The following is a 27,658-nucleotide window of genomic DNA, read 5'->3' as shown; positions in this document are numbered from 1 at the left end:
AAAATAAAGAGAAAATAGTGTAAAGTTTCAGATATTTTGAATTTATTTAGGAATGTCTAATTTCGTCAAGGAAAAACGTTTCCAATTATAGAAATGAAAAAATAAAAACTACGACTACTGTTATAAAAGCTGCGACTACGCCCCGTTTTGGAAAGCCAATTTTCTGACTCCAGCTGTTTAAAGTCTAGGACTTAGCTAAATCCCCAGCTCGGAAACCGGCCCTTAATTTCCAAAATACAAATAGTAAGATTCCCTAGAAAACAGTTTAATGGCATCTCTGAAAGGACTTTAAATTTAGAAACATTTTCTGCTAATTTGGCAGAAAAGTGTGAAAATTGAATAGTAGATTCAAAAGGACATAGACTGTTGGATATATACAATATGAATAAAAGATTCAAGAGCACTTTAATCGCTGTACAAATAAATTATATAGTGTGAATACACTGATATATGTATCCTCAAATTATAATGAAACACTGGGATGTTGTCTAGGAATATCACGAGTTTATTGCAAGATTACATACATGTTTCAACATCAATGGTGTCAAGATGAATCACTGAAGATCACGCCATTGGTGTTGAAAAATGTATGTAATTTTGCAATAAATTCATGATACTTCTAGACGACATCTCAGTGTTTCATTATGGATAAACATCACAACATATCTTCAATCTGTAGCCTCAAATTGTTTGATTAATCCTCAATCTCAGCATCTGTAGCCTCAAATTGTTTGATATATGGTGGTAATACCAATTTATGCTCTATGCTGTAGATATTTGAGTAGATGAATTCAGACAGTTTTGTCTGCAATTCATGGTGAGGTATCATAGAGATAGCTGTGCAAATCCTTTTTGAATCAGTCAAGTCCGAAGTAGCATCGTGGCTTTTTGGAAGATCTGCTGCTTTAATCAGGTCCTGAAGGATTTTAAGCCAAACGAACTCATCATTTTCTTGAACCGCTCTTGGAAATGTTTCCAGAATGAAACAAAGTTTCAGAAATAAATCGGATACGTCTACTCGTTTGAGTCTGTCTGCTACAGGAAGAATTAAATTCTGAAAAAGTAAAGAATCTTGTTACTGTTGAATAATATTGTACATTAAAAACAAAGACAAACTCAATTCTCTTTGAATTCACAGAAGGGTTTCAAATAAGCCATGTCCACACTCAACAAATGTTCGACATACATGTCTGTTGAAACAGTTTGGAAAAATTTTATTATGTTTGACAAACAATGTTTGCCCGTGGCCAGTGTGGACGCGCCACCAAACAGAATATTTGTGAGTGGGGAGAACAGGTTTTATGTTTTACAGCAAACACTGAAAATGTTTGGAAAAACAGTAATTTCTCGTTTGCCAAACAATGATTGTTCAAACTTTTTAATATGTTTGTCCCTGAGCCCCTCAACAAACATGTTTGCCGAACATTTGTTCAGTATCGACACGGCTATATAAACATAAGATACTTTTATTATGGGATGACAATTTAAGCTATAAACTTATTAACTAATATTGAATTTTTTTTGAAAAATCATCGAAATTGAAATCTTCATGTTCTTCACAGAGAGTTACACACGAACATCACAAATAAATATATAAATTAGAACAATTTCAAAAACAAAGATTGCTAATTTAAAACAAGGATTGATACTGTCGAATCTATGAAACATATTAAAACGAATGTCATATTATGAAAAGAAAAAAACTATTCCAAACCGTTGTACTGTAAGCCAGACTTTTTAATGAAATAGAATGTAGCCTAGTAGCTGAAATAGATGTTCATTAAATGAACTTATTAGTAAATATATATTTATTATTAGTCTTTTGGTCTTTGGGTTTATTTATCAATTAGATTTAATAAATATCTTAGGAACCGGGTATTAGTGTAGATATTTTAAATTAATATTATTAATTATTATTTTTACAAGAAAGCACTTATTAATTGATTATTAAATGATTAAAATTAAGTACTTATTAACTTAACATCATGTTCACATAATCTCTATAGAGAGGTCCACGTTATAATGGCAGTGGAGAAAGATAGAAGATGAACGTTGCCGATCCTCTGTCTTGTCACTGCCTTCTATAGACGGTAGCTGATACATCTTTATTGATGTAATATTAACGGTTCATTCTCGTTAAAAATAATCAATTATATTTTATCAAGCAAGAAATTATATTTTTCAATAATTTCACGATTAAGATAAAATATTTTGTTAATTATCAATTCTACATTGTTAAAAGACGATCTGGCAACAGAGCAAAGCGAGAAAGAGATAGCGCAATCCGCTTCATTGAATGATAGACAAGGATAGCTATATCATTGCTAATCAAAACACTACAATAAAGTGGACCTCACTATGGAATGTGTATTCTAAATCAAGGTTTAATGCAGTTTTACTTTTGTTTTGACCTTGATTTGTATAAATGAATAGATAGATAAATAAATTTATTTATTTATAATTTAGGTTATACAAAGTAGCACTGATTGAGAGAGAAAAACTAAGTACTCCTTGTACTATTTCTCTCCCAAATTTAGATAACATTTTAAATGTCCAAAATAGGGTTATAATTTCACTTTTCTAAAATTTAGTCCATTTTCACTAACTAGTAGTTCTGTGAACAGTAGACCTCACGCAGTATTCTCATCCAAAAGTACCTGATTGAAACTATAGACCTTATGGAAATACAGCAATAGACTGGCTTCTCCACACATATCTGTAATAACTTGTCAGCTGATTTATGATGAATAATTCTATAGTCTGATTTTTAATGGAGGAGGCTCCTTTTTCCTTTTATATTATCCTTGAAATGCAAAATTTCCAAAAACCTTGTATATACTTCGACGCGTAATTAAAAAAGGAACATACCTGTCAAATGTCATGAAAATCTATTACCGCGTTTCGCCGTAAATGCGCAACATATAAACATTCAAACATTTAAACATTCATGCCCGGTTTCACCAACCTCGATCAAATATAGCCTGTCAAATTTAATGAAAATCTATTACCGCGTTTCGCCGTAAATGCGCAACATATAAACATTTAAACAATAAGAGAAATGTCAAACAGTCGACTTGAATCTTAGACCTCTCTTCGCTCGGTCAAAGAACAACTAAAACTACGAATTTTAAATTTTGACGGTTAAAAACAGAATAAAAACCAAAAATAACAAACTCAAATTACCATTAATTGGAACATTTCTGCGTAATATGACAAAATTTAGAGCCAGAAAAAACACAACTCACTATTCAGAACAGCTGATTATTAATTATTTCAATAATAATCATGCTCAATAAGTCTACTATGCGGGGAAATACTTCCCATTGATGATGATGTGTCTTAATACTTTTCCATATTATTTACTCATTTGGAAATGAAGAATTGAATTGAAAGTATATTTTATCTTCAAATTCTTTATTTTTCTGTATAGATACAATAACAAAAATATCGAAAATATCTTACCTGGAGAATAGTTATCAGATTTTTTACAACGAAGCTGAGGCATCTATAGGTGGAATCAACTTCATTAGATTCGAATTCTTCCTTAACAAAATTTGGGACAACAGACGAGTGTAGCATCAGAAAAACGTCTGCACATGCCAGAAAAAGGTTGGACATCGCTTTTGCATCTTCTTTCTGCGTCAGGTTACCGAACATCAACTCCCACTCGTTCAATGTCAAATAGGGAAGAGCCTGTGAAAGAGAAAACAAATTATAAAGCAGCCTGCATACTGGGACAATAGTAGCTTCCAATAGCTGCTGCGGGAATAGAATAGAATAGAATAGAATAAAACAAAAAAATTATAATGACTTTTCAAATTCATAAAACAAAATAGCGGCCATTTAAAATTTTGTTTCTTGAATAACTCAGAAACCGTTGGTTTTACAAAAACTTTACAACAATATTTTTTTCGAAAATTTAATTGCCTATCGATTGGTACCAGAATTTTTAAGATTGGACCAATATTAACTGAGATATGGCAGCTTTAGTGGTTGGCGACCCACCTTAAGAGGGTTATGTAAGGTCATTTTATTGTTTAAAATGACCTAAAATCGCTTACTATTAACATTCAATGCAAATAGAGATTGTTGCATCATTGAGGCGACTTTATCAGCACGCCTTGGTTTGCACAGCAACAAACTTTCAGTGGTCACCTATCACTAAGGCTGCCATAAGCTCAGTTATTATTAAAAATTCTCAGTCCAATCTTAAAAATTCGATAGGCAATTAAATTCACTAAAAAGTTTTTGTAAAACCAAAGGTTTCTGAGTTATTTAAAAAACAAAATTTTAAATGGCCGTCATTTTGTTTCATGAATTTGAAAAATTATCATAATTTTTTTCTAGCTTTGTCTAGTTGTTATAAATGATCATGCAAAGTTTCAATTTCATATGTTCAACCATTATTTAGAAAAAAAAATTAGTAAAAAAGCAAAATGACCGCTGTGTGAGTAACTGAAGACTTCCGGACAATTTAAATATGATATTTAGATATGTTTCGTACCCAGGAACAATGCCCTAGAGTGGGGAGTTTGTAAACACCCTGTATATTATTATTAGCCCCCCTATTAAAATTTCTTGTCAGAAACCATCCCCAACCAATATTCACACAACATATTTCCAAAGTTTCATGCCGTTCTGTCAAGTAGTTTTCGAGTCGATAGGGAACAAACAAACACACAAAACAGACATTCATTTTTATATATAGAGATATTGAGTCGAATTTTGTTAATTACATTTTGTAAAATTACGTGAAAATGTAATGTGTGTTTCAATTATTAGTGATTTGAGTGTGATATTTTTATTTTCTATACAATTTATCAACCTTCAAAATTCTAAGTTTCTGTTGTTTTTGAGTGAAAAAGGACTAAATTTCAGAAAAGTGGAATCATAACCTCATTTCGGACTTTAAAATATTATCCAAATTTGGGAGAGAAATAGTACAAGGAGTATCCTTAGTTTTTCTCTCCCATTCAGTGCTTTCTTGTAAAAATTATAATAATAAATAGATAAAATACATTTAAAAGAAATGTGTAATTTTGAGGGTTAGAACTATCATTTTGAATGAGTAATTGGAATTTTACAATAAAACACCGTTCTCTCATTGGCCTCTTAACACTTGGTATCACTTGGTGACTATAACGTAAATAGTATATAATTTAGACCGGGTGCAGACGAGCATATAATTTTTGTTCATTCATAACTCTACCTTCATTGTACTATCATTCATCCCATCATCATCACCTAGAATGATAATACAATGAAGGTAGAGTGATGAATGAACAAAAATTATAAACATAATTGTCATACGGTTGTTCGGTCGTTTCACATCTCCCAGTCTAAATATTTCTCATTGAAATCCCAATCTACTAATTACCCATAATGTGTCTTATAAGTAAACTTTAAATAGAACAATATGAGATACTATGAAGTTCAAATAAAATCTATAAGTTATTAATTATACGGAAATTCGCCTTTGTAAAATAATAATGATGAATAAACCACTATTGTGGCGGGACCACGCTGATGTGGGAGTGGGACCGACATACCACAGAACAATACGACTAACGCAGAGAGTCTTTCACGCTAGATTCGAGAAAACGCTCATTAGTGCGATTTTGGTATAGAAGCTAGGGGAAGCGTGGTGCTCAAACCAGTGGTACCACAATCGCAAGCAAAATAATCGCTACCACAGCGCGCAACGCTATGTGGAAGTATCAGTGTCACTGTCATGCCTGCCAATCTATTCCATATGCGCTACGTTTGTGGTACCACAGAAGGAAAATAGTAGCTCCCACATCCGATAGTGGTTCGTCTGCAACCGGCCTTAATTTCAAGTGATTTATGATCTAGAGAGGAATAAAATATCTGAATCAATATCAACGATGACAAGTATTTTTAAAATAGAAGGAACTCTTAAAACTTAAATAACCTTAATTTGCGATGAGGAAATACCTATAAAAACATCATTGAATGAAATTGTAAGTATTATCATAGAGCAACAATAGCTTGAGTAGATATCCCATGGTATAGGGTGTTCATGTCGCAACCTTTACTTTTTGCAACCTTTACTCTCAAGCCGATTACTGTTGATTATTGTCAATTTTTACAGTTTTGTTGGGGTGAGAGTGTATGAGCGGTACAATATGAGAGACTACCAGCGTCACACAACTTTTTGGAAAACAAATTGGGAAACAAACATATTGTGCCGTTCATACACTCTTACCCGGTCAAAACAGTAAAAATCGACAATGATCGGCTTGAGATAACAGTAAAAGTTGCGACATAAACGCCCTATACCATGGTATATCTACTCAAGCTATTGTTTCTCTATTGTATTATCATAGAGAAACTATAGCGTAAGTGGATATCCCATGGTATAGGGCGTTTATGTCGCAACTTTTACTGTTATCTCAAGCCGATCATTGTCGATTTTTACTGTTTTGACCGGGTAAGAGTGTATGAACGGCACAATATGAGAGACTACTAGCGTCATAAAGCTTCACAGGAAAGAACTACGTGAACTATCAGCTTATGATAACAGTAAAAGTTGCGACATAAACGCCCTATACCATGGGATATCTACTCAAGTTATTGTTTCTCTATGGTATTATTCATTCAGGGGACTCCAAAAAATAATTAATAGGAAGTTTGAATGAAAATGTAGACCTATCATCTCCACAACAACATAGAAAATTATTATACAGACGTTAGAAAATGGTTGAATCTTGTTAATTATTGCTAATCTGTTCAGACTAAAAGAAAAAACAACTGATGATGCACAAAAAATCAAATGCTGGAACGTTCCTCAATTAAAGTATCATTAAAATACCGAAGTAATTGCGTCTTGTATCGAATTCAACGGGGTTTCTCGTTTTTTAAACTTGAGAACTACTTGAAAAATCTGGTGTGGCACACTCACACAACTTTCCTTGCCGTTATGAAAATTGATCACCTGACGCTAGTGTTCAAGCGCATCTCAAGTCTACTATTCAAAAATCCAAGTCAGCTGGTGACAGGACAATAACGCTGGAGACACACGAAGTCTTTCATGCTCCATCTTTTCCACTTGAAATTTTTTGTTTAAATTGTATCTGAAGCCTGATAATTGGGAATCTAAAATCAAACTTTGCATAGATGGGGCGGAGCTCCTGGAATTTTTACAGATATGGGACTTGTGGCAGTCGATAGAGCTTATCAATGACTTTTTTAGGTATGAATTTGATCAAAATCGTTGGAGCCATTTTCGAGAAAATCGCGAAAAACCCTGTTTTTAACAATATTTTCGCCATTTCAGCCGCCATCTTGAATTGCATTTGATCGAAATTATTGTTTGTGTAGGATCCTTAAGGTGCGTACAAATATACGCGTCGCGAACATGAGCAATTCACTTTCAATCAGCTGACTATATCTGTATTTTTACAGAAACGGTAAGATACAGATATAAAAAGCTTGGAATCAGCTGATTAAAAGTGAATTGCTCATGTTCGCGGCGCGTAAATCTGTACGCACCTTTATATTATAAGGACCTAAAGTTCCAAATTTCAAGTTATTCCATTAATGGGAGATGAGATATCGTATACACAGATGCACATACACTCTAAAGCTGCGTACACATATTCGCGCTTCCAACCCGCACCGAGCAAGCTCCTCCCTCGTACCGCCCTCGTACCACCATCGTACCACAGTCGCTCCACCCACGCACCCATCATGAACGTTACGGAAGATGTTAGATCTTCTCGCGTTCCCCGGTCGAACCACTCTTGCTCGCCGGTCGATCATCAATCGCTCTGCTCGAGTGACGTTCGGTTGCGGAGCAGAGCGAGAGTCTGTACGCACCTATACACACACAAACACATACAGACCAATACCCAAAAACCACTTTTTTGGACTCAGGGGACCTTGAAACGTATAGAAATTTAGAAATTGGGGTACCTTAATTTTTACGGAAAGCAATACTTTCCTTACCTATGGTAATAGGGCAAGGAAAGTAAAAATAGATAAGATAAAATGAATTAACTAGCATTACCTTCATTAATACCCGTGAGAACATAGGCTTATTGTCATCATCTAGGAAAGACAAATCCTGAGCTGGCACTAGAAACATGACTTTCAGCCAAAATATCTCTTTGCCCTTGCTTTGGTTGAGATAATTGAATTTTGGGTGATTCACATAATTGATGACATGTAGTTGTAGTAAGAGGTCTACTTGTTTCAACTCTGATATCATCCATTCAATTTCATCAGCTGAAAAATAGCATTTAAGATTGTCATTAGTGAATGAAAATAGTTATTTGTGCAACTAGTGCGTTAAGTGACAGTTTGCTGCACCGAAAGAAACGTTTACGCCCGAGCCGTAGGCGAGGGCGGAATGGTTTCTTGAGTGCAGCAGAGGAACTTTGCGCACGTATTTCACATTAAATTTTTCCTACAGTTACCATTGAATATGAAAAGTGGTTGATTATGGGTAAAATGATGGCTGAAATCCATCAAATGTTTGTATAATTTTGTTATTAATAGCAACATTAATTCATTTTAAACTTGATAATCCAATTGAAAATTAATAATCCATAATTTATACAAATTAATTTGAACATTTGAATACTTTTGAGTAAATCTTAATTTCTAAATAATTTTTCAACCAATCAATTTATGAATGAAAAAATATTATTTGAAATAATGAATAATTAATAATATTAGAAATGTATAATTTATTGAGTTCTCATTTTTATTTATTTGAAAATCAGAAAAAATATAGATAAAACGAATTCGCATTCAAAATACAAGCCAACAATGTCAACAGCTGATTGGGATGGCTGCAAGATAATACGCAAAGTAATACTTTGCGCACTAGAGCGGAAAAGTGATTCTTTGCGTTCTGTAATCAGTGCAGGAATGGTCACTTTTCAAGGTAACTGTAGGAAATATAATTTTACTAGAATTATAAACTTTATAACATTCCAATTTATTGGTTTAAATGGTAACTTCATATTCCTTGAAGCTTTCAGATACGACATACATGTCAATGAAGTGATATGAACATTTGTAAAGAATGTGGCTTTCATTTTAACAAGGATTGAGTAAGTTATATTCAATTCAACAAATCTCTGTAAACAAATTTTATAACACCGATGTTTACAGGGCATTTTTATCAAAACATGATGCAGTAACTGCGGTTAACGGTAGATAAGACCTTGGCACATACATTTGAAAATGATACGCCATTTCATTGTCTCTTATCTTTAGGGCTACTTTTAATATAAATAAAAATATAAATCTGAGTACCCTTTTGAATTATTTTGTAACGACATGTTTCGGCTACTAATGCCATTATTATTTTTATTCATGTTATTTGAAAATGACTCTAAATATAAAATTATATTGAAACTATCAAAATTGATAAAGGAATAAAAATATGGAAACTTCTCCTTCTTCTTATAAACAAGGATTAAACTAGGACCTGTTCCGACTCACAAATGTGGAAACATTCCTGAATAATTCAACATCAAATGATAGTAGAGAGTAGGTTAACGCACTACCTCCGTAAACGGAGACGTAAACGTTTACGGAGGTAGTGGATAACGCCATACAATACAACAATACTCTATCAATTTATATTTTGAAAGCATTTCAATCAAGAAGGATTAGTACAATAATTACAAGATGACATGTTGTTTCATTCCCAGGAAGTCTTCCAATTAATTTGATCAATAGTAATAATTGATTTTGAGAGAAATAGCACGAGGTCTATTCCATCAAAAATAAATCCAACTTGTAATGAGCAATAGGAAGATCGCAAAATTAGGCAACATTAATAATTAAGACTGAAAGTAATATCCTGTTATCCTAATCATTTTGTTACAAAATGATTCACTATTCTTCTAAAATCAATAAAATAATGTTTCTTAATTTTGTGTACTAATAATGAATGTTTACAATGAATAATAAATGGATTAATTAATGGTTAATAGTAAAAATAATGTTCATTCAATATGATGACAATATTTGATGTTTGAAAAGTAAAGTATTTTTCTCCAAAATGAGCTACAAGTTCAGTCAAGAAAATTTTAGGTTTGTCAACAAATTAGCAATTTATAAACATTAATGCGAAGAAGATATCCAAAGAAGAAGTACTTGTGAATGTGCTGTTATTGTAAATATATCATTGTTTTTTTTGGATTTGCATTTTGAAATTAATTAGTCTGATAAATTCAAAATTGTAATAAATACAAATTAATTATTTTATTCTGAAAAACTATTATTTCTTGTTCTTCAGCATCAAGTAAAGATTACTCCAACCAACCAGACATCTTCAATAATCGACTTCCCGCGAATCATCAATATCGAAATGAAGCTAACAATCATCGATATTTATCTATCAATTCATTTATACAAATAAAATCCAGGTAAAAACAACAGGCATTCGCCCAAAACTGCTCTAAACCTTAATTTGGAATACACAGTCTAGAGGTTATGTAAAAATTATAACTTAATTCACACACTATTAATTTGAGTCCAAAAAAATGTATCTACTACAATTTTGAATTTATCAGATTGATTAATTTCAAAATGCAAATCCAAACAATGATATATTAACAATAACAGCACACTCACAAGTTCTTCATGGATATCTTCTTCGGATTAATGTTTATAAATTGCTAATTTTTTGAATTAACAAAAATTGATTTAACTGAAACAAATTGGGTTAGTAGTAAATGGAACAAATTGGAAAATAATTCAAAAAAATGTTTTGTTTTATTTTAATTCATATTTTCAGATTGATGATTTGGTGTAGGAATTGAAATAGACATAACCTATGTATAATTATTGGACAATTTGAAACTAAATTAGAAAATTGAAAAAGGTTTGGGCAATAGCCTGTTTTTTCCGATTGTTGAATTGTTTCTGATAATCTAATAAATAAATAAAATCAGGTACTATTTGAGACACATTTGGTTATAATCGGAACAATATGATAACTTGTTTTCCATGAATAAAAGCATTATTTTGAGATCAATTAGGTAGATGAGAAAACGCTCTTAGTACGATACAAATAATAATTTTCCAGCAGTAAAACTCACATTTATTTATTTACTAGCTGGCCCGGCGAACTTCGTACCGCCAAATAGTTAATGCATCTCATGACAAACTTTAGCTTGATACACACCTGAGGAGGCGCGATGCGGCATTTTGCATTCAGGTGCTTCTTGTTTATTGGTTTGGATGGAAGAACTCACACACACTGAATCGGACATGGCGTGGAACGGTGTGTTAAGGCAATCTCCATAAGATCAACACTTTGTATCACCAAGCCACGCCTCCTCAGGTGTGCTTAGCCTTAGCTTAATCTGATGCACTATATTTTTATGAAAAATATCCAACAATCAGTATTTACATTTATATCTCAATATGGACTTCCTATGTCCTTAGTTGTGCAGCAGATTGTATTTTTAGTTATAGTTGAATGCAGCTTGCTGGGAATTGAATGGTATATGTCCTTGCTGCTGATATTCCCGTGCATATTCTAAATTTACAGGATTTCGAGTTCTAAGACCCAAGTTTGGTCGTCGTTCGTACCGCGGCATTATTATTAGAATTAGAATTTTGCGAATCAATAGAAAGAAAATAGAAAAACAGATCTACCGACGACTGTTGGATGACGCAATTATTATAACAGCTGATTTTTATTTCTGTGTGTGGCCAGTTCACAAATCTTCTCCCATAACGATTACATGTAAACTTTGAAGAACCGTAGGAAAGAGTCCTGAAGTCGGATTATAAATTTGATAGGCCTTAAACCAGGTCCTGAACATAACAAACACAACTAAAAAATCATCAAATTCGGTGCACACATAAAAAAGTTATTGAATGTCAAAATTTGAGGCTCGATTTTTATTTATAGATTTATTTGTGGATACAATTACAAATCATATAAATATGATTGTATGACATTGATGTCATTACACGCTGATGACTTACAAGAATAAGGGTCACACCATATTAAGCGTTTTTAGAGTCGGACATCTCCGATTGGCTGATTAAGTTAGCATCTTTAAAAACGCTTGAAAAACTATTAATATGGTCTGGTCCTTAGTACGGTAGCCAACCAAGTTATTCACCAATTTTAGACAGTATGGAAGAAAAAAATGACCAATTACAAAAAAAAATTCATACCTTCTTCACTATCAAAGTTGAGAGAATCAGCATAGCAGATCAAAACACCAATAGCTCTATCACAGACAGCAACACTTCTTGCATCAAATTCAGTCAATGTCCAACGAAACTTATCTATAACTTGACAAAGTGAAATTATAGAAAACGGTACACTGACTGGAATGTTGGCAACTATCACAGTTCCATCCACGAACATCTGAAAACATCAATAATTTATAGAATATTTAATACACAATGTGTATAATTCAAAGGGAATGAATTACACAGTAGATATTCACAACAAAACCAACCAAGATGATATATATGGAGAAATATCGCCACAGGTCGTTTATGGGGATGATGCCTCCCATTACAAATGATACTAATAGCCCAGGCAATGAATGCTCAAAAAATGGTATAGAGGGAAATGTTTGGAAGACAATTTTTGAACCCACAGTTCTCTGTTAGGGGTAGTAGGAAGGTAAACATATCAAAAGTCTCCACCCCTACCCCCTGTGCTAAGGTGGTGGGGGGTGGTTTAAAGGTTCCATTTTTTGGTTTCTCGCATAAAACTCGAAAACTATGTATCTTAATGACTTGACTGTCATATAACAAATTGAAGCTTACATAATTTCCTACAATATTCATTTTACAACTTTTTTCATATCTCCTCAATGCAAATTTCACCCCCTATATTGAAGCTGCTATAACGATGGAAGGAAAACTTTGAATAGTGAAATAATATATCATTTTGAAGAGAATTCAATGCTCTACAAAACTACGATAAGCATCAGTTTCTATGATGCATTGTTGGAGAGTTATAAGCCCTGAAAGCGCAAAACATTGGATAAAAACCTGTTATTTTAACAATTACACACCAAGAGCGAATATATCGGGGACTGTTGGGAATAACACAGAATTCTACTGAACAAAATGTGTACAGAATTTATCAAGCTTCATTTTTGGATAGTTAGTTATGTCGGTTGAGCGCATTGTTCTCAAGATATGAGCGTGGAAGCAAAACGCTGAAAAATGCAACTTTTAAACCACCCTCATCCCCTTAGCACATGAGTTAGGAATGGGGACTTTTGATATTTTCTCCTCCTAACTAGTCTCAACAAAGCTGCAAAATCAAAAATTTTGTTTTCCTCCACCTACTGGCTAAAGTACTTACTTTACTCCCTGAAACATAATACTAAAGTGTCACTTTTTCGCTCTCGGTAGTAAAAAACAGAAAAACTCCCTAGGGAGTAAAAGTGACTCCATTTAAATAGCATGGGAAGCATCTATTTTAAAAACTTACATTATAATAGGTTAGAAGGTCTAAGCTCAGATGAGAAAGCATAAAGAGGTGTCTGTCATTGAGTCAACTGAATTCAATACCACAACTAGAAATTTGATCAACTCATGAAATATATATGTTTGTATGATATTATATTCTTAATATTAGTAGACGATAAAAATTTATACAATTTTCAAAATATCTTATTCTATTCAAAATACCAGCCAACAAATATTTTTGATCTGCAATTCAAATCTGAACCGCGTGATCTGGAGTCAGCCATTTTTGGTAGACACCCAGCTGATATAATTGTTACAACTTTTGCCGATAGATAGCGCAATCGGCAGTGCCAATCAGACGGCCGGTTTTTAGGTTTTAGATTTTAGGTTATGTTGTTAGGAAACATTGTCACCAATACGTAAGTTATTAAAATGATTTTATTTGCAGTTTCTATAAAAAAATGTAGATGGAGGAAAAATGTTTGTACATCACGAGTGAAAAATACTTTTTCTCCCTCAGGAAAATTGTTGCCCTCGGCTCCGCCTCGGGCTTCAAACTTTTCCCTCAGGGAGAAAAAGTTGTACTTTTCACTCTAGATATACAAATAACTATTAAAACATTCCCTCCAAATTCCTTTTTCAATTGGTCGATTGTTGCAAATATGGAGATTTCACACTCAACACTAAAGCTGCTGCAAAAGGTGTAGGGAAATTCGTAAAAGTGTGGAATTTGAAAAGTGTGACATCACATTGAAGAGAATTCAATGCTCCATAAGCTTAAATTTTAACCGTGATTAATTCAACGAGAACCAATCACAGAAGCCGTCTTTTCAAAATTGCCTTCTCTGATTTGCTCTCGTGAAGTTAATCACGGTTAAAATTTAACCGGCTTTTGTGCAACCGGGTCTGAAAGTTCTAGTTAGAAAACGAAAACTATTTCTGCTGGTTGACTGCCGCATCAACTTTCTTTATTGACGAAATCTATCCAGCATGTGGTTGGTCAATGATTGATTGAGTTCAACAGAAAAGTATAGAATTTATTTCAGTTGAAAGCCAATCATTAAAATAAATAAGAAATGCAATTGCATAATATATTGAAACCCTATGCAAAAAAACTCACAAAAGTAAGGAAATTTTCTTTTTCCGAGTCACTCATACTGTTTGCGTTTTCGATTTCCTCCAAAACTTTCGAGACAAGCAGAGAAGGTTTGTTGGCGTCTGATTGGTAAATGCAAATCGGTTTCAAGTACCCAAATAACCTTGTCATGAACCTTCCTTGGGCCTTGTTCAATTTGCTCTCACTGAATATTTTATCTAGAAGATCTTTTGGTGATTGTAGAGCAAGTTGCACGAATTTCATGGAAACCTGCAGTAATAGAAACATACATTGCATTAGTGATTAATATTTAATTTGAAATATGTTTTGATGCATAGTAAGAAATGCATTTGATTAATAATTATCAGTCCGTTTTATTAAAACACTTGGACGTTCACAACAATATAGGTTCAATTTGAAACGGATATTCTCAAGAAGGTAAACCTAAAATTCGATTTTTCTATTATTTGAAAAATCTTATTCAACATAAAAAACAATACTATTATAATTCTATACTATACATTTTATGAAAACTACAATTACCACCCCAGGACTAGAAGTTTCAAAAAATAGAGGAATGGAAAAATGTATGATCTTTTTATAAGCTTCTATAGGTCTAGTTAATGTCATTGTCAAAAGAAAATCAAGGAAATTAATTCAAATCAATAACAGTTGTATTTTGGAGATATTGAAAAAGTTGACAACGTCGTATACGACATTGATCAAGACTAAATCACCGACAATATCGAGTGATCAAAAATGTCATAAATTGATCTAAAAATCATACATTAATAGTTCAATATGGTAGCCTATCCTTTAACAGAGTTGGTGTTACTCAAAAGTTACTAGCAATAATAACAATTATTATATTAATCACATCCCGATCTCAGATTTCTTTCTTTAGGGGATGCAGGGCGCCATTTTATACTAGCCCCCCCCCCCCAAGGATCAGATAAATAATGAAAATGCGGGTCTATCTACACGAATTCTTAGAATCCCATACTGATTTAATACTCTTTTTCAACAGCAGTATTATAATTCCTTCTACTGTATCAACAATGTAGGAAAATTGCCTTGAAAATATGGATACGGGTACGGAGTAATAAAGAATACTGTATATTTTTCTCTGTAGTATGGTTGAAGCTTGAATATTGAATGGGTACAATTATTGATCAGGGCACAATAAGTAAGTTATTGCATAAATTTCAACGTGAGAATTAACAAGTTGCAAGATGTCACGCTGAAAGCAAAAGAAAGGGCACAATCAGACAATCAAAAATGTATGTACAGAGTTGGTGAGAATTATGGGAACAGCTTAAATGTTTCTTTAGCTTTCTAATTGAAAGTTATTTTCCAATTAGAATATGATCCCCAATGAAATTTTTGAAATTGTCATTGTTAAAGAAAAAATTATCTTTTTCCATGATTTTTAAGGAATCTGTTTCAGTGTATTCCTACGTTAGGGCCTCTCTGTAGACCTATATCTCGAATAAATATTTCATGATTATAACTAGTAATGTATATGTTTGTATTGATGTTTCAACCACATTTGTATAAAACTGGAAAAAATAAAGCATATTATAACATCTTCGAATGTAACATTTATGGGGAAAACCCCAGAATATATTTTTGTCGATGGGAAACAAATTTGATTTGATACTGCATGGGGTAGCCACACTATAGATTACAGTCCACAATAGTTTCTCGTCTTCCATGTGAGTATGTCTGCTATTTTGTTTGTTATTGATGATTGATTTGATAATTTTGTATAATTTCATTTGTAATGTGAGATATTTCCTGGTAAAAAAATAAATGTTACAAGGATAAGTAGAAGTTAATGTGTAGAAGAGAGTTAAACTTCTCTAGGGTACTTGAAAGCACGACAATACTGACTTGAATTTAGAAGTTAAGGTGTAGAAGAGAGTTAACTTCTCTAGGGTACTTGAAGGCACTACAATACTGACTTGAATACTGACTTCAATTTAGAAGTTAATGTGTGGAAGAGAGTTAAACTTCTCTAGGGTACTTGAAAGCACTACGATACTGACTTGAATTTAGAAGTTAATGTGTAGAAGAGAGTTAAACTTCTCTAGGGTACTTGAAAGCACGACAATACTGACTTGAATTTAGAAGTTAAGGTGTAGAAGAGAGTTAACTTCTCTAGGGTACTTGAAGGCACTACAATACTGACTTAAATTGGAAATATACCTAATAAATTACTGCAAAAATACTCACATCGAATGGAATGCGATCATTCTCCTCAACTGTTTTATTGCATAGTTCAATCATGGTAGCTTCAAATCCTTCCAACTTCAGAATATCAGTCAATCCTTTCTTTCTCAGCAACTGCTCCAAAATTTCCATTTGATGATCAATATGACAGTTGCTAACTGCCAGAAACACATTTCTTTTCAAATGTTCACAGATTTCTGGAGTAATATCTGCATTTTCAGAGGCAGACTCTAGAAATTCAACACTTCTAAACAACAATGTTTCAGCATCGTTTGATACAATCACAGATGAGTTTTCTTCAATAACTTTGAGAATTTCCAATGTCGGTTTGAATTCTTGGTGTGAAATCAGAAGTCCCATCCATCTGGTTTGTAGTTTCGCTGGGTTATTCACATTTTGCATGATTGTGGTGAAATCTGCAGTCTCCATTTCATCTTCTTCATCGATAGGTTTGATCGACATAGTTGTAACCACCGTCTCAAATGTTGAATACAGATCATTATTCACGGCATTTTTTATCGCTTCATCATTCAAATACTGCAAGCAATGATAAAACCCATTCCCGATTTCCATCTGCATATTTTTGTCGGTGAATTTTTCCAATTCCATCCAAGACATCCATAGAGAAATTGATACACTTTTAGCTGTGTTTGTGAACGTTGTTATTACTGCTGCTAGAGTGGTTTCTTTAATGTTAGCAATTACTGGAATTTTTGGTTTTTCTTTTAGATTATTCTCGAATGAGGTAACTTTGAAAATGTCATTGATACTTGAGCCTTCATTTACAGCAGCAGGATTCAAATAATGCTGACAACATGTTTTGACAACTGCGATTAGAGAGTTCATTATGCAGGCACACAGATAATTCAGTCGATCTTTCCTGAGAGATTTATAGTCTTCCGCTTGAGCTGATGTGTAGTTAGTCATTAGAGATTCGAAATGTTCGTAAAACTTCATCTTAATGTCCGTACACAGTTCACTATCGAATTGTTCATTGAATGGCGTTATACAAAAGGCTTCGCCACCTTGTATCTCCAATGACTGGTTAGATATTGAGTCCAGCAAAAATAATTTTACAATAACAGCTTTCAACACAGCTTCTAAGTAAATGATCATCTGGAACGGATAACAATCCAGCTGGAATGGGTTTCGTTTGTATACGCCTTTGAAAAGTATTGACACCAAGTCGATCACTTCCAATGAAAGAATTGGAGGTAAAGATACTATCGATTCATAGAGGAATTTATCAAGTTCTAATGCGACAACTAATTCGACAAACAGCACATCACTTATGACTGGAATTGCTGTTACTAAATGTCCACAGTCGTCATCACTAGACAAAATGGAAGATTGCGGTTCAAATTTTCTGGTGTTCAGGAGAAGGAAAAAGTACAATTTTCTCAGATCATGCTCATCGAATTCCCCCTCCTTGATGCATTTCAGTACTTCGGTTTTGATGCTCTTCAATTTTTCTGTATCGTCTGAAACAATAATTTATTGTAGAATTCAACTTATTTTGATACTGATGCGATTTAATTTATTCATTTTTTGGCAATAATGGAATGGTCCTAGAAGGCACGACTCTTTTGATAAATTAAGGTGAATTTGTCTACTTGTTGGCAAGTACTTTATTCAATACTATCTGGCCCGGCGAAATTCGTACCGCCAAATAGTTAATGCATCTCATGACAAACTTTAGCTGGATGCACACCTGAGGAGGCGCGATGCGGCATTTTGCATCCAGGTGCTTCTTGCTTATTGGTTTGAATGGAAGAGCTTTCACACACTGAATCGGACATGGCGTGGAACAGTGTGATAAGGCAATCTCCAAAAGATCAACACTTTGTATCACCGAGCCGCGCCTCCTCAGGTGTGCTTAGCCTTAGCTTAATCTGATGCATCACTATATTTTTATGAAAATTATCCAACAATCAGTACAGTATTTACATTTATATCTCAATATGGACTTCCTTTGTGCTTAGTTATATATTTATTTTATAATAATTTACTAAAAATCAATTAATTCTAAACAACGAAGACAGCACAATTACTTTTTGTGTAGTTGAGAAGTTGGTATTGTGGTAATTATTCATATTAAATGAAAAAGACTAAGAAATTGTCAAAAAACCACTGATTTATTGATAATTAGAAAGACCGGTTTCGGTTATTACACCATTGTCAATATAAACAGCACAATTATTCTAAACAGAGCACTGTCTTTAGAACATGTAAGTCTTTAATCTGAGGCCGCACTGACACAGAGAAAAATAATTTTTGTTTTTATTCGGGGCGTTTAGAATAAAATACATGGGCGGTTATGGAGCAGCTCACACTCTTGTCTACTATCTACCGACGACTGTTGGATGACGCAATGATTATAACAGCTGATTTTTATTTCTGTGTGTGGCCAGCTTACAAATCTTCTCCCATAAGGATTGCATGTAAACTTTGAAGGACCGTAGGAAAGAGTCCTGAAGTTGGATTATAAATTTGGTAGGCCATAAACCTGGTCTTGAACATAACGAACACAACTAAAAAGAAATCATCAAATTCGGCGCACACATAAAAAAGTTATTGAATGTCAAAATTTGAGGCTCGATTTTTATTTATATAGATTCATGTTTAAATTAAGTTCAACTGAGGTGGCTTTTAATATTAATAAGGAACAGGTTACAATTTTTTTTAATTCTTCAGTTTTTGATTTTCAAACTTACAATAGATTATTCGATTCAAACTGGGAAAACATCCTGTGAGCTTTAAGAGAACAATGAAAAGCCATCTTCTTCAGAAGGCATACTACTCCATGAAGGAGTTTTGGGAGGAAGACTGACCTCCAGATTATACAAATGACAACTTGTGATAGTCTGGTCTCTCACTGGCTAACCCAGAAACTCGACGGTGACTTCACTGTGCCCAGCTACTCTCAGAAACGGGAGTTTCAGGTGTGTTGGTCAAACCATGAACCTCCAATAATCTGGAGCCTTCACCCAGCCGTATTGCCATAAGCTACACAGTCTACCCGGTTCTCCCGGACAAGGACGAAGAATTCAAGCTAGGCTACTTCCAGGGACGGAGTCACATAGTCAACCGTGTGCTATAGTTCCCCATAGGTGACATTTTTCCTTCATCATGGGAACCAGCGTCATCAACTGGGGGATCCAGTACTTCCTGAGACGGGACGAGGAACGTACTTCAAAGAAGCTCAAGTTCCAGCCTGATCCCTCAGGTCCAAGGATAGATACCAGTGAAACACCAGGATCGGTTGCAGGGCAGGCAAACCGAGAAAGAACATTATACCAGCTAAGTCACAAACATCTGGTGTTTTGGCCGACAGAATCCGGTGATCCACTGGTTTTTATTGAATTAAATGGTGGCTATATGTAAAACTCGCCTTACGTTCATTGAAATCATTCAAACAGTAGATTGCAGTAATGATTTACTGTGATAAACTGAAATTCTAATAGGAGAAGCCTTTATTTTCTTTGTTCTTTGGATAATGGAATAAGTGTAGACTAACCTCTAACTTTTTGTGTAGTTGAGAAGTTGATATTGTGGTAATTATTCATATTGAATGAGAAAGACTAAGAAATTGTCAAAAACCACAGATTTATTGATACTTAGAAAGATCGGTTTCGGTTATTACACCATTGTCAATCTCTGATATGATAAAGAGATTGTACTAACCTCAAAAACAAGTTCATTAATTTAGATAGAATTGTCAGTAAATTAGACATCTAATACCCATAAACATAATTTTCGAAATTGTTTTTTTAAAAATGAAACTAATTAGTTATTTTCAAATACTTTGGCGAATTACTAAAATTTATTGAAGTTGAAATAGCGATAGCAACTCACCTGAGTCACCTGACTTTAAATTGTCCAAATTGCCATGTATTCTTTGTTGATATTTTATCAAACCTTGAATTCTAGCAAGCTTTGAATCAAAATCCATGATTGATTGATACTTAATGCAAACTAAACCATTTATTTTCTCAATTCTCAAGATAGTTTGTACGATCAAAATTTGAGGTTAAAAGCTGCGTCGCTGCGTGTGGCTGCGTTGCGTGCCGCCAATTCTGTAATTCAAGACTTCGACGCTCGATGTCGTGGAAATCGATAAAAGATATCGATGGTTAAATATCGAGAATCGAAGACGTGAAAATCGATAACAGATATCGATGGTTAAATATCGAGAATCGAAGACGTGCACATCGATAGTTTTAAACACGTTTGTTACTATAGTGAGGTCCACGTTATAATGACAGTATTTGATCAAGATCAACTACAGTTTTGCTATCCTTGTCTATCATGCGACAAAGCCGGTGGTACTATCCTTTTCTAGGTCCACAACGATGACAATTATGTTTTTGACGGTGTGAAAATATAATTAATTAATGCGGAGAATTGGCATCGCTATTCTTCTATCTTTATCCAATTGCCATAATAACGTGGACCACACTATATTATCATTCTTGAGAATGTAGTCAAAGAAAATGCTGAAGAAAAGGTATAGAGAGGGAAATATATGGAACACAATATTATATATATATGTATATATATATATATATATATATATATAGTATTGACTCCATAACTCGTTTTGGAATAATAATGAGGATACGATTGAGGTAATAGGGGATGAAAATATCAAAGTCCCCAAGTCTATACCCACTTTGATAAGGGGTGGGGGTGGTATCATTGTATCAGTTAACAGAAAAAAATTTAGAGGAACTGTTTTAAACACAATTTATGACTTTGTAGCTTTATTGAGACTAAGGTAGTCAGGAGGTAAACATATCAATAAAAACCTCCATCCATAACCCCGTGCTAATGGTGTGGGGAACCAGTTGACACTTTGTTGCAAATTTGAAGATTTCACATTCGACTGTAAAATAAAGCTGTGCTATAACAATATTAAAGGAGAACATACAGTTGTGGAATGATACATTGAAAAGGGACTGTGTGTGGTATTATAATATGCATAACATACCGCAATGGCGTATCCAGAAAAAAATTTCGGGGGGGATCATAACATTGGAGTAGAAAGTAGGTACCTAAACTTTGTGGGTGTAGGGGTTATGGAATCCCCCCACCATAGGGGGAAAATTTTGAAAATATACCTTCAATTTGGTGCGATTTTACGCAATTTCCACTTGAAAACAGACATTCCATTCAAGATTTTTGGTGATCAGTAGGCCACTTACTTATTATTTCGATTTTTCCTTGAAAAATCTCATAGGCCTATAATGGGTTTTCGATTAAATAACAGATAGAATGGAATGGAGTGGAATTTTATTAGTAATTCAATTATTTAAAAAATAGTGATTTTGTAGAAGGCCTATTCATTCATTATTAGATAACAAGCCAGAATGCTTAAATTTTGGCTTCAATAAAGCACTATTTCAACCAACTTTCTAGGCTTAGTTTTAACTTGATCAACAATTTTTTCAATTTTACATTATTTCTACTTTAGTTTTCAAACTTGCATTGTTTTAGGGAGGTGGGGATAAAACATTTTTATTTCAAATATTAAGGGGATGTGTCCAGGCTTAGCTTTAAAACTAGATTAACAATTTTTTTCAATTTTCATTATTTTTACTTGAGTGTTCAAACTCACATTGGTTTGGGGGGAGGATAAAATTCTCTTTTCAAATATTAGGGGGATGTGTCCCCGTCCGCCTGTCCACGGCAGAAACTACGCCTGTTACCGGGGTACTCTCCAGAAGAATCTGCTGGAGCTTTGTTTAAGAATATGCATGGAACTGAATAAACTATAATCAACTAAAAGCTATATACTGAATTTCTTCATAATAAAAAGTGAACTAACTTTAAAGTGCTATCTGTAGGTATTTTTTCTATCCCCTACTATCTAGTCCCTATGCACTAGACCATTCAATGCTTATAAGAAAATAGCTCATTATTATTATCATTGCTATTGCAGTGGTATTCTCTCATCCCTTATATATTTCTTGACCCACATAGTAAACGAAAAGGAGTTTATCAGAGATTGACAATGGTGTAATAACCGAAACCCGGTCTTTCCTTAGACCAGTTATAGAATAGACACGGCCCATTGTATATTCATACTGAAAGTCGATGAAGCCAACATCCACTGCCAAATCCACCCATCTTGACGTCACAACAGTGACGTCACACATCGTATAGAAATTATAGAAAACTTTTTTGAGTTTTTTGTGTAAGTGTTTGTGGTGTTTAACTTACATTGTTGTTAAAAAATGCATTGTTATTAAACATAGCTTGTTTTCCATAGCAGATTGTTATTTATTTATGAAAATGGTAATCTCCTGCACAGCATAAAACTGCACTGAAATTTTTAGGAAAAAAGTGGAATATCTTTTCATGTGTAAGTTGAAATTTATACACATAAATATTGTTAGTTGTAACTGTAATATTATCCTTGGTTATGATGTAAGTGAACTCATTGCAGCATGACAATAAATAAGTTTTGTAGGCTACCGTACCTTATTATTTTCAAAACACATTATAACTTTGAAGCCGATATCACATAACACATTATAACTTAACCGATATCCCGTTTTTGCCCGTAGCTAGAAATAACCTAAAAACACCATGAATCTGAAATAGACACAATCTGAAAGTTTTCCATACGATGCGTGACGTCACTGTTGTGACGTCAAGATGGGTGGATTTGGCAGTAGATGTTGGCTTCAGAGGCGAGACTTCCCAGCGTATCTATTCTATAACTGGTCTAAGGGTCTTTCTAAGTATCAATAAATCTGTGGTTTTTGACAATTTCTTAGTCTTTTTCATTCAATATGAATAATTACCACAATATCAACTTCTCAACTACACAAAAAGTAAACGAAAATATGGTATTAGATGTCTATTTTTGTGGCTGATCCAGCCCCAAAAAAATTAAGGTTCCATTTCGGGGGGGGGGATACATCCCCATATCCCCCCCCCCCCCCCCTAGATACGCCACTGCCGTACCCCACAGTAGTATTTAGTATTTATTATTTTTTTTAGTATGTGCTGTGGCATCTTGTGTTTAATTAAAATATATTTTTATTGGAAATTCAATTACCATTTTTCATGTAAGTTGAACATTTTTTTGTTGAGTTTGATGTTCACCAGCTCAAGCTCCAACAAAATCACTTTTTGCTATTAAAAAGTACGACTGGCAGTCAAAATTAAAGGAGATTCTGACTGCTAGCCATTATTATATTCTGACTATCGCTATTATGCCCCCTGTAGGTTGGGGGAGCTTTGAGTCGAACATCGTACTCAAGAATGTCTTGAAAACCAGATTTCACCCACAGTATCCCTGCTTGTCGTAGGAGGCGACTAAAAGGAACCTCAAGTTAACTCCAGAAATTGCCTTGCCTTCAAACCCACGGGATCTGCCCCATCAGGGCAGTTTCGGAGGGGCAAAAAGAAAACCCAAGAAACCAGAGATGAGGTGAAACTTCAGGCACAAATGTAGGTCAAGAGGCTGAGTCGAGGGTGACCAGGTGCCCAAGAGGCAATTTGGTAACCTCTCCTTCAGCGGAAGGACCTACAAAAAGACCAGGAGTGGAACTCACCTAGGTCACGAGTTTGTGGGTGGAGAGGCCAAAACTCACCACTGCTCAAAGAAGGGTGGCCATTCAGGCAAAACGTTTTGGGAGAGGTAAGGCTTCTGACCCTGCAGAGTTTCGGTGGGGCAAAAAGAAAACCCAAGAGACCAGAGATGGGTGAAACTTCAGGCACAAATGTAGGTCAAGAGGCTGAGTCGAGGGTGGCCGGGCGCCCTAGAGGCAACTTGGCCACCCCTTCCTCAGCGGATGGACCTTCAAAGAAGGCCAGTAGTGGAACTCAGATAGGTCACGAGGACCAATCAGTCTGAAGAGACTGCCAAGCATACCGTATCACACTGGATTGCGACAAGCAACCAGGTGATGAATGGGATATTAGTATAGAGAAAACCTCATGGTTCTTGTAAAGGACACAGGTATTGGTTTGCCTAACTAACGTACTCTTGGGAACACAATAAGCTTCCGTTGACTTGTGGGGTTCTTTGAACCTTTGGATCCTTGAATCCGTCCATTCAAAAACAATAATCACTATTATATTCTGACTGCTAGTCGTTCTTTTTAATAGCAAAAAATGATTTAATAATTAGCAGTTCGTGATGGAAAACAACATTGAAGAACTCCAACAAAACTTTTTGTGAGTGGATGCTGAGGAGATGAGGAGACATACCACGGGTTTAGGGTGTGATCACTTTGGATGCGTTTTTGTGCAAGTGCATGCTTAGTTTTTCATGACAAAGAGCGCAGGAGAAACAGACAATGGAAAGAGCAATAGAATCACTCTCACCGAACGTGTGCACTTGCTGGTTGCGTTCAGTGTGAGCAGCTACATGCAAGTCACAACCTGTTTCAATGATTCTTTCCAGATTTTGTTTTTCGACTCATTCATGATTCGATGTGCACTTGCACATACAGGGTCTGTATAATAAGTAACCGGACTGACCTCAGGAAATTTTTTTTTGGCAAAATATGTACAATTTTTCTTCAGAAATCTTCAAAGTAGTCCCCATTGGAGTCGATAACACGCTGATACCGGATTTTCAATCCCTGAATGCTCCCTAGAAGTCGGCAACCACTATGCTGTCTGAAGCCCTTGTCGAAGCACATTCAACGTTTTCCAGAGTCCCGAACCGCGTCCCTCTTGATCTTGGGGAACAGAAAAAGAAGTCCGGTGGTGCCATATCCGGGCTGTAAGGAGGATGTGGCAACGCTACCCTCGACTGTTTGGCCAACTGCTCGGTGACGAGCCAGCAGGTGTGCGACGGAGCATTGTCGTGATAGAGGATCCACAAATCGTGAATCCCCAGACGGACTCAATGAACCTGGGCGGTTAGTCGACGGAACACCTCTCTGTAGTACTTTTTGTTCACAAAGAGTTTGTGCCACCCGGCCAAACTGTAAACGGCCAGTACCACACATAGGTGCTCCGTCGACTAACCGCCCGGGTTCATTGAGTCCGTCTGGGGATTCATGATTCGTGGATCCTCCATCACTACAATGCTCCTTCACACACCTGACTGCTCATCACCGAGCAGTTGGCCAAACAGTCGAGGGTAACGTAGCCACATCCACCTTAGAGCCCAGATATGGCACCAATGGACTTCTTTTTGTTCCCCAAGATCAAGAGACAACTTAGGGGGACGCGGTTCGGGACTCTGGAAAACATTGAACGTGCTTCGACGAGGGCTCTAGACAGCATAGTGGTTGCCGACTTCTAGGGAGCGTTCAGGGATTGAAAATCCGGTATCAGCGTGTTATCGACTCCAATGAGGACTACTTTGAAGATTTCTGAAGAAAAATTGTACATATTTTGCCAAAAAAAATTTTCCTGAGGTCAGTCCGGTTATTTATTATACAGACCCTGTATACGCAGTCAATATAATCACACCCTTAGGTGGGATCGGAATCACCAGGAAATAATATAAAAAATAAAATTATAGCATGTATAAGGTGATTATTATGTAATTATAATGAATTAGCATGTATTTAAGGTAACTACCGTAACTATAGGAAATAAGCATGTAATATCGAATGCATTCTTTATGAATAGGTACATCTTGTGAAGTTAACTCAATGGTCACTCTACTACCGAGTATAACAGGTCTATTTCTCTTATCTTATATATGAATGATCTAATCTGTTAATGATATGATACGGTCAGAATCACGGAGCCAAACGCCTCCCTAATGTTATGGGAAAGTCAATCATTTATGGCAGGAGAATTCGTGTCTGTTTCTGTTTTCACACTATCTTTTTCCAACCTCTATAAATAGTCCAGGCAACGAATGCTCAAATAAAGGTATAGATGGAAAAGTTTGGAACACAATTTCTAACTTCACATCTCTTTTAAGGATAGTAAGAGGATTGACATATCAAAAGTCCTCACCCCTACCCCCCGTGCTAAAGGGGTGGCGGTGGTTTGAAAGTACCATTTTTTCATTTTTCGCATATATCTCGGAAACTATGCATGTTATGAACATTTGTATTCTGTGAAAAATTAAAGCTTACAAAAAATCTGTCCTTTAAATTTTTTCCATATATCTCATAGTTTCTGAGATATCCGCTCTTGAAGGTAAGACATTTTTTGAAAAAACACTTCTGCCTCCAATCTTTCATCGTTTCAACCTTATAATTTTTGAACGATTGATGATAAAATACGTACTGAATATGAGCTGATAGAGCATCAAATTATCTTCAATTTTATGAATATTTTCACTATTTTACGCATTTCCCTACGACGGTTGCAGCAGTTTTAGTGTTGAGAGTGAAATTTTCTGTTTATATATCAGCTCATAATCAGCACGGATTTTTATAATCAATCGTTCAAAAGTTATAAGGCTGAAGCGATGAAAATTGGAGGCAGAAGTGTTTTTTTCAAAAAATGTCTCACCTTCAAGAGCGGATATCACAGAAACTATGAGAGATATGAAAAAAGGTAAAGGATAGAACTTGTTGGTAATTTTGTAAGCTTTAATTTTTCATAGAAAACAAAAATGTTCATAACATGCATAGTTTCCGAGATATATGATATCTTACCTTACTATCCTTAAAAGAGCTGTGGAGTTGAAAATTGTGTTCCAAACTTTTCCCTCTTTAATCTTTCGTTTACTGGACTACTACCGCGCCTAACGGATTTTGTTTTCAATGAGAATATACATGAATTGAAAAAGAGTAGCTACTTCTATGAGACGACGATATTGTAAACTTTCATAAAGCATGAATCATGAATCACACGGTTTGTACCAGGAAATGGAGGTAGTTCGTGAAGCGGTGGTAGATAGCGTTGCCATCGCATAACCAGCATTCCATTGGCTGGATGCAACTGCAGGAACGCGTTCCGTTC

General features: G+C 34.9%; 1 protein-coding gene across 1 annotated transcript; it reads right to left on the bottom strand.

Moving 5' to 3' along the window:
- Window positions 1–217: 217 nt before the first annotated feature.
- LOC111050241 lies at window positions 218–20,816 on the bottom strand. Its single transcript, XM_039431493.1, has 7 exons — window positions 20,618–20,816; window positions 16,766–18,243; window positions 14,555–14,800; window positions 12,175–12,370; window positions 8,030–8,247; window positions 3,463–3,693; window positions 218–1,054 (listed from the first exon to the last, which is right to left on the bottom strand). Exons 1-7 carry the CDS (start codon window positions 20,712–20,714, stop codon window positions 695–697), a joined length of 2,826 nt encoding a protein of 941 aa, XP_039287427.1. The 5' UTR covers window positions 20,715–20,816; the 3' UTR covers window positions 218–694.
- Window positions 20,817–27,658: the final 6,842 nt, after the last annotated feature.

This window comes from Nilaparvata lugens, chromosome 6 (assembly GCF_014356525.2).
Source record: "Nilaparvata lugens isolate BPH chromosome 6, ASM1435652v1, whole genome shotgun sequence".
NCBI lineage: Eukaryota > Metazoa > Arthropoda > Insecta > Hemiptera > Delphacidae > Nilaparvata > Nilaparvata lugens.
The sequence above is the reverse complement of the archived record's forward strand: the minus strand, read 5'-3'. Positions and strand labels throughout refer to the sequence as shown.

Excerpts from the sequence above, each read along its gene's own strand:
- LOC111050241 (XM_039431493.1), bottom strand. The coding sequence starts at position 20,714 with ATGGATTTTGATTCAAAGCTTGCTAGAATTCAAGGTTTGATAAAATAT. Across the intron at positions 18,244-20,617 it reads TTTAAAGTCAGGTGACTCAG|ACGATACAGAAAAATTGAAG; the intron begins GTGAGTTGCTAT and ends TTATTGTTTCAG. Across the intron at positions 14,801-16,765 it reads ATGATCGCATTCCATTCGAT|GTTTCCATGAAATTCGTGCA; the intron begins GTGAGTATTTTT and ends CTATTACTGCAG.